Source organism: Oryctolagus cuniculus, chromosome 20 (assembly GCF_051225735.1).
Source record: "Oryctolagus cuniculus isolate XC-2025 breed Fujian yellow rabbit chromosome 20, ASM5122573v1, whole genome shotgun sequence".
NCBI lineage: Eukaryota > Metazoa > Chordata > Mammalia > Lagomorpha > Leporidae > Oryctolagus > Oryctolagus cuniculus.
In genome coordinates this window covers 48,859,812-48,867,768 of record NC_142886.1, presented here as the reverse complement: position 1 = coordinate 48,867,768, position 7,957 = coordinate 48,859,812, and the positions used below count along the sequence as shown (strand labels likewise).

General features: G+C 65.1%; 1 protein-coding gene across 2 annotated transcripts; it reads right to left on the bottom strand.

Moving 5' to 3' along the window:
• Nucleotides 1-459: 459 nt before the first annotated feature.
• Nucleotides 460-7,296, bottom strand: DLK1 (delta like non-canonical Notch ligand 1). 2 transcript variants are annotated; one of them, XM_089322675.1, is made up of 6 exons: nucleotides 7,045-7,258; nucleotides 5,806-5,869; nucleotides 5,160-5,290; nucleotides 2,815-2,956; nucleotides 1,189-1,468; nucleotides 460-969 (listed from the first exon to the last, which is right to left on the bottom strand). In XM_089322675.1, exons 1-6 carry the CDS (start codon nucleotides 7,109-7,111, stop codon nucleotides 721-723), a joined length of 933 nt encoding a protein of 310 aa, XP_089178801.1. In that variant the 5' UTR covers nucleotides 7,112-7,258; the 3' UTR covers nucleotides 460-720. The 2 variants fall into 2 exon arrangements, with proteins under 2 accessions (XP_089178801.1, XP_002723267.1); XM_002723221.6 differs by having other exon boundaries at nucleotides 460-1,468; nucleotides 7,045-7,296.
• Nucleotides 7,297-7,957: the final 661 nt, after the last annotated feature.

The following is a 7,957-nucleotide window of genomic DNA, read 5'->3' as shown; positions in this document are numbered from 1 at the left end:
GTGGTGGCTGTCCGGCCCCTCCCTCGAGAGGGGCGAGGAGGTGGGCCCGGGGCTGGGAGGGGACTCGCCAGGGGTCTCGCTGCGAGTTAGTGGCAGGGCCGGGACGGGTGCCCGCCCGCCAGCAGCCAACCGGGGCTCTCTGCCTGACACACAGCCTCCGCACTCTGCAAAATGTGAACTCAATCAAAGACCTAAGGGTTGCGGTGCTGGACTGGATGTGAGTGCGAGTTGGATGTGGCGTGTGAGAATTAACGAACGGAAGAGGTTTTAAGCCCTTGTCACAGTGGGTGGTCGTGCACAGCACTCGTAACGGTTTCACGAGGGCCCCGCGTCCGAGACCCCTCCCGGGGAGGGGCGTCGGCACCGAGCCCTGGTCCTGTTGCCTTGTTTTTTTATGGTATTTTTTGATATTTCATTTAAGTTTAGAGATTAGAATAACATACTTATTTCTCTTAGGAGTTTAAAGATGAAATTCTTATTATTATTCTTATTCTTCTTCGGGATCATGCAATGAGAGAGAGAGAGGGCGAGCGAGAGGGAGCAGGGAGGGTCTTAGCAGGTGCGCCTTGTCACACAGCAACACAAAGACAATATATGGAAGCGTAGCGTCCACCAGACTCAACACACAAGATAGCGAATTCCACCACAAAGATGAAGACAGACCGCATATAGTGAGCTCCGCGCAAGCCCGCGAGCAGGGGGGGCCCGGGGGGAGGCCGCTCAGATCTCCTCCTCGCCGGCCTCCTTGCTGAAGGTGGCCATGTCGATCTTCTCGGGGAAGATGATGTTGACCGCCAGGTCCTCGCCGCTGTTGTACTGCAGCAGCAGGTTCTGCTTCTTGCGCAGCGTGTGGTTGTAGCGCAGGCTGGACACCCAGGCCTCGCACTTGTTGAGGAAGATGATGCCCACGGTGCCCAGCACCACCAGGCTGGTGAGCACGCCCAGGACGGTGAAGCAGATGGCCTGGCCCTCGGTGAGGAGAGGGGTGCTCCTGTTGAGCTCTTTCATGGACACCTTGAGGATACGGTGCTCGGGCTGGGGCACGGGCAGCTCGTGCACCCCGGGGGTCAGGCGGTAGGTCAGCCCGTAGCCGCTGGGCAGACGCGTGACCTGCTGGGGGCTGGGCGCGCGCTTCTTGGCGCAGGTGGGCCCCGTGAACTCGGGCCGGCACAGACACTCGTAGCTCACCTGGGTGTGCTGCAGGCAGGTGCCCCCGTTCTGGCAGGGGCTGCTGGCGCAGTTGGCCACCGGGCGGCTGCAGGTCTTGTCGATGAAGCCGGCCGGGCAGCGGCAGCGGAAGTCGCCCCCGATGTCGGTGCACACGCCGTCATTCTCGCACGGGTTGGGGGTGCAGCTGGTGGCCACGATCTCACAGAAGTTGCCTGAGAAGCCAGGGGGGCACAGGCAGGAAGCGTGGGAGGCCCGGCCCTCATCGTCCACGCAGGTGCCTCCGTGCTGACAGGGGGAGCTGCAACACAACAGGGAACACGTAAAGGGCCCTCGGGGCTGGGCTAGGACAGGGCTGCGCGTGCAGGCGGAGGGCGGGGCGGCACCAGGGTCGGGCTCCTCAGCTCCTCGGCAGGAAGATCCGGGCCTGACAAAAGGGGCAGGTGAGGGAGGCAGGCATGCAGAGGTCCCCGGGAGTGGGCTGGCCGGCTGCTGGAGGGCGTGGGCGCATACCTCACCCCTGTCACGAAGCCCACCTGGAACAGGCCAGGACTCCCACCTCTCACTTCACCTGAGGGCTCTACTCCCTGGACAGGTGGGGATACTTGGGCTGGCAGAGGCCACGTCAGCGGCAACTGGCCAGGGTCTGGAGCAAGCCCCTTCCCCCGCGCTCTGTTCCGGGTGAGGGGGTGGGAGGGGGCTGCGGCAGGACCAGGCAAAGGGCATCCCTGCCGCAGCCCCCCACCCCCTACCCCCGCAGATCGGCTGCGGGCCACACCCCCACCACTGCCTCCACCCTCCTTGCTATTTGCATTGGCTGTTGTGTGGGGCCCCTCGGGGACAAGGTCTCCCTGTGCCGGCACGTGGTCCCTTCACCGGGGCTGCCTGCAGCCCGAGCTGTTTGCTCAAAGCGGAGCACGCGCTTCCTGCGAGTCCTTTGTCATCTGATAAATGCCGCAACTCCAGGGAAGACAGGGCCTCCACACACCACAAACCAGCGCTGCTACTTCAGCTGGGGGCTCGGGGGCGGGGGGGGGGGGGAGGCGGGGGGGCGGGGAATGGGCCCTCGAGGGCCTGGGCTCTATTTTGACCGCTGGCTCCAGTGTGTTAGAGAGAGAAGCTAAACCTCTAAGGGTCTCCTCTGTGTGTCCCCCTGCTTGTTAACTGGAGTTCGGTGGCCGCCCCTCCTCGCCCCCTCCCCCCCACCGCTGGGGCTGACCCCTCCCCAACAGGGCCAGCGGGACACCAGCGTCTCTCCCAGCCTGTCCCAGTCTCCGCCCTGGACGGCACAGGGGCGGGGGGCAGAGTCAGGAGCGCCCCCACCAAGCGATCGCAGAGCCCCCCAGGCCCCCCAGTGGTCCTCAGACATGTGGGAAGTGAGTCCCGCTGCACTCTGATTCCTATTATGCTCCCTTTAGAAAATCACACAGCTCGGACCCAGCCTACTGTCATTCACACAGGCCAGGGCTGGGGACATCAGGGTCCTTTGAAAGAATTATGGAAATGACACCCCCCCATAAATAGCGCGATCGGGGGTGGTCCACTGCGGGGCAGGCGAGCACTTACTTGGTCTTTTGTCAGGCGATGGGTCCCACAGGGTGAGGCTGAAAGGGTCTTGGAGGGGGCAGGACTGGGGGGGGTATTTACCCATTGATCACGCAGGGCCCGGCCTTGTGCTGGCACTGCTTTCCCGAGAAGCCGGCCACGCAGGAGCACTCGTACAGGCCGCCGTCCAGGTTCACGCAGGTGCCGTTGTTGGCGCAGGGGGCGGAGGTGCAGGCCCGGACATCTGAGGGGAGCAAAGGCAGGCAGGCCTCAGCGCCCCCAAAGGGCTGTGCCTGTGGCCAGTGAGCAGGGGTCTCTAGACAGAGGGCACGGCGCTGTCCCCCCAGAGCCCCTGGAGTGAGTACGCTGGGGCTCAGGGCGCTGAGGGGGTCTCCTGGGATCGGGTCACTCATCCCAAGACAGCTACACCCTCTTCTCGGCACAGGCCAGCCTCCGGACCAGCGACACGCCCGTGCCTGCAGAGGCAATGCCCCCCACCCCAGAAAAGGCCTGAGAAATCACGTTTCGCACATTTGGAACCCCTGGGACGACCACCTGTGCGTCACACCTTCCACCACAGACCCCCGCTGGGACAGGGGAACTGCGATAGCCACAGCTCTGGCTCCTCTCTGCTGGGCCCAGAGTGGCCAGGATGAAAAGCCCGCGCCTTGAGACGCAGTGCAGGTAGCACCGGGGAGCGCAGGCGCTTTCCCACCGTCTTTGCACACTTCATTACTAGGCCTTGGCAAGCCCGGGAGGGCCTGGGCCGGGCCCCTGAGACCTCAGCTCTCCGGCAGGGCCAGGAGCCAACCCTTGTCCCATCCCTGTTTCCCCCCTGTAAAGAGGGGCTCTCCCTTCTGGGGGCGGGGGGGTTCTCAGCCGGGGTTGGCTGCCATTGGAGTGACTGCGGCTAATGAGCAGAAAGCCAGGGCCGGCGGAGACAGGAGAGCACAGCAGGCTGTGGGGGCAGGGGGCTCTGCCCACCCCCCTCTGATTTCAAAGAGACCCGGGCCCTAGCGCAGGGAGCGAGAGAGACAGCAGTCGGCAACAGGAAGCCTGCACGCCTGGGAACGGCCTCTCCCGGCTCCGTGCAAGGAGACGGAAAGAGGATTTATCTGCGGGGCAGCACGGACAATGCGCCAGCTCGTCCAGGCGCTCCGCGCCGGCTCCGAATTCTCTGCTCCCAGCTCTCCTGCACTCGCACGCGCTCGCTCGCTCGCTCGCTCAGAATCTCCAAATGTAAGCCCAAGAGCAGGTCACCCCCACCCATCCTGCTCCTCTCCCCACAGGCTCCGCTGTGCGGCAGGACCAGCCGGCCTGGCGGGGACGCGGCTGCAGGCAGAGGGCAGAGAGGATGCGGGGGGGGGGGGTCTCTGCTGGGACAGAGAAGGCAGGGGGCTCGCTCCTCTCGGGGTCCCTGGGCCATCCCAGGCACAGAGCCACGGTGGACCCCGCGGGCTCCCAGAGGGAGAGGCTTTGTCTAGAAAACTCTGTGGGGGTAGGGGGTGTGGGGGGGCTCTGAATTTGGACCCCAAAGAGGGCTCGGCTCCAGGCTGAAAGGCTACCCTGGTCCCAGGTGGTGGCTTTTCCTGGGACCCTCTAGATTCCCAAACAGCTCAGAGACACTGCTGCAAGCTGCCTGCCAGCATGAGTCAGCTGCGGGGAAACCTGGCACATCGGGCGCCGGGGCGGGGGTGGGGGCGCCTGGGTCTCCGAGCCTCAGTTTCCCTATCTACACCACGTGTGGCGCTGATGTTGGAAGCAGCCGCCTGCGCTGCTGGGAGTTTTTTTCCGAGGACTTTAGTTTGCCCGGACTTTGGAGCAGGTTTTGCCAGATGCGAATGGGCACAGATGAAGACTCTGCAGCCTGGAGAGGCAGCCCCGGCCAGCGCGCAGCCGCTCGGGGCAATTAATGGAGGACAAAGAGGGCAGAAATTAATGAAAGCAACAGATAAACCCCATCTGCCCCAACCCTGCCTGCCTTTCCCAGTCTGCACCTGACCTCTGCCCTCACACTCCCCCCACCCCGCCCCCAGGGTCCCTCACCCTAGTACAGCGTCTCAGCTCCCTGCTCCCCCACCGCGCAGCCCCAAGGACCCCTCCCCCGGCTGTTTGCTGGCTGGCTGCTTTCTGCAGCCTCGCCGCAGGGCTGAGATGAGACCCCTTGCTCTTCTCTCTAGGCTCCGGGCCCTGCCCAGGTTGCCTGGGGTCTCAGCTTTGTGTGTGGTGGGAGCTCCTCTCGTGACTTTATTCAACAGGCAGCTCCGTGGGCCCCTAGCCCAGTGCCTTCTCTGGGGTCTAGGTGCTGGCCGTGCGGGTGGGGAGCGGTGAGCAGACCCAAGACCCTCCCCAGCAGAGCAGGAACAGGACACACAGTACAAGGCGCTAGGGGGCTGGCAGGCGGGGCGCGGGGAGGGGGCTGGGCGCAGGCAGAGGGGAGTGCCAACCTATATCGCAGAGTTTCCCGTCCCAGCCCTCCTTGCAAATGCATTGCCAGGGATCTTCACAGAGTCCATTAACGCAGCCAGGAGAGGTCTCGCACTGGTCACACAGGGGGCCTTGCCAGCCAGGCTGGCACCTGTGCGGAGCAAGAAAGATGGAGACCCGTGAGGGGGGTCTGGGTGGGGAGGGAGCTGGCTGCCTTCAGTGGACCGAGAGCCCTTGGGAGTCTGCACAGGGCCCAGGCCAGGGGTCAGGGGACGCAATCAGCAGTCACCTGGACGTCAAAACTGAAGAAAAAAAGAAAAGAAAAAAAAAAAAACAAGCTTGGGGGCAGACGCAGGGGGTCCTAGGAAGCAGGACAGCGGGGGCGGGGGGGGGGGACACTGCGTTTTGTCGCAGTGGCCGGCAGTGGTCTTGCTGGCAAGGCGCTCCCCTGACACCCCCCTTTCTGAGAAGGGAGACAGGAGCTGTGGCTGCCCCCATCCCCTGCCTGCGTCTCCCCCACCGTCTCCCCCACTGGGGCTCTGCAGAGCCAGGGAAGCTGTTTGCCGCAGCACCCCCCCCCAGCCTGACTCCCAGGACTGTGCCTCCCCCACCCCCATTCCGTGGCTCCCCCCACCGCCCCCAGCTGCCTCAGGAGCGGCTCTGTACCTGCACACATTGTCATCCTCGCAGAATCCATTTTGGGGGTCGCAGGCCGGGAAGCATTCAGCCCCTGAGGCACAGGGAACATCACACAACTGACCCCACAATCTCGCCCCAGAGGCCCAGGAAAAGCCCACTCCCCACACCCCAGCCCCACCCCCGCTGGCTCGCAGCCCCCCGTGGGTCCCACCAGCCTGACACGCTGTTTCAAAGCTGTGTGTGCTCCTGGGACCTTGGGTGCAGGACAGGGCCCCTGTTCCCCCAGAGACAACAAGGAACCCCAATACGCTGCGGATAGGGGGGCAGAGACCACCAAGGGGAAGATTTTGACCCTGGATGCTCAGCCAAACCCTCACGCTTTGCAAAGTGAGCTGATGCTAACGGGGAGGCAGACCGGAGGTGCTGAACCGGGGAAAGCCCTAGCAGGTTCACCGGGCAGTCCACAGGTGAGGGGTGTGAGCTTCGTGTTTTACAAGGTTACGCAGTTAAGCCAAGCACCCAGGTCAGAAGTCCCCCCAGGACTCCTTGTGTTAAGAAAACAACTCAACAGTTACACCCAGGGCGGCTGAGATTCCAACACTAAGGGATTCTGACGCCTGCATAGGCACCTACTGCATGCATCACTCAACCAGCTCTCCACATGGCCCCACGGCCCACCACGGCCCCCGCGCAGCGGGGGCGGGGGCGCTGCGGGAAGGGGGCCACTCTTTGCTGTCAGAGACAGATGGCCACTGCAGACAGAAGTGTCGCAGCCCCTCACCTAGAGAGACGCGCCTCACAGGAGGCTCGAGCTGCTCTCTTGTTGGGCTTTGGGGGGCTAGGACAGCAAAGTCAACCCCCGCTGCCCCAGAGACCTGTTCCCCGGGATGCACACGCAGGGACACCCCCAAGTTGCCCCCCCAGCGCGTCCTCACGGAAGACTCCCGCACATCACCGCACATCGCCGCGTTTTTTCCATGCCTCCTCTCAGCGCACCGACACCCCTTCAAGCGCCACTTCTGCCAGGCGGGAAGGGAAGGGGCTGCGGGGGTCCCAAGCTCGCTGCCCACCCCCCGGGGACCCACGGGCGGACCTGGCACGCAAGGGCGGAAGGGAGGGTGAGGCAGGCACAGCGCGGGGCTTAGGGTTAGGCGGGAGCGGCCGGAGTTGGGGCGCGTGGCGCGTGGCGCGCGGGGCACGGGGTGGCCGGCGGGGCGTCGCAGGCTTCCCCAGAGGGGGCGCAGGCCCGGCCGCCGAGGGGCTCACCATAGGTGCTGTGGCCGAAAGCCAGCAGGAGCAAGAGGACGCGCAGGAGGGCTTCGGTCGCGGTCATCGCGGGGCGGCCGGGGTCGCGGTCCCGGGAGAGGTGCGGGCGCAGGTCCGGCTCCGGGCGCCGCGCTGGGCTTCTGGTTGCGGACGCGGAAGGGGGCGCGGGCGCGAGGCGAGGGGAAAGCCAGGGCTGCACCGGGCTGCGCGCTGCGCTCTCCGCCGCTGCCGCCGAGGAGCTGCCGCCGCCGCCGCGCGCGCCGCCCTTTTCGTACCGCCCCCCCCCCGCCGGCCCCCGCCCCCCGCCCCCGCCTTCGCGTGCACGGGGCCGGCGCCGGCCAGTCCCGGTGACCCCCGCCCCTCGCGGGGCCGCCCCCCACCACTGCTGCGTCCCGGAAACCGACCGCGCACACGGGCGCACACTTGGCTAGACAGGCGCAGGTACCCCTCGCACGTTTCGCACATGTGCCGCACACACGCACTGGCCAGTTTAGGACCTGTCGCCAGCACAGTCCCTGGGCCGGGCCGCAGACCCCCAGGGGCGCACGAGCAAGCCCTCGGAGTGCAGAAGCGCCCAGATGCCCATCGCCTAGGCCCCGTGTAGTACAGGGGCCACGGGTCACATACCCAGGAAGACGCAAAGGCGCACCACCAAGATGTGCAATGTACACATAATCACACACGCGCTCAGAAAAACGGTTAGGAAAAGCCGCAGGTCCCTGCCAGCCAGAGCCATGAGGAGGCCGGAAAATGCAGACACACCTGCTGTAGCACACACATGTGTAACACAAACGCACACTACAACCCAAACACACTGCAGCACGCACACACACACACGCACACGCACACACGCACGCACACCGACCGGCTTGCAGTTACGGAACCCTGGGCCGCCTCCCGCAGCGGCACGCAC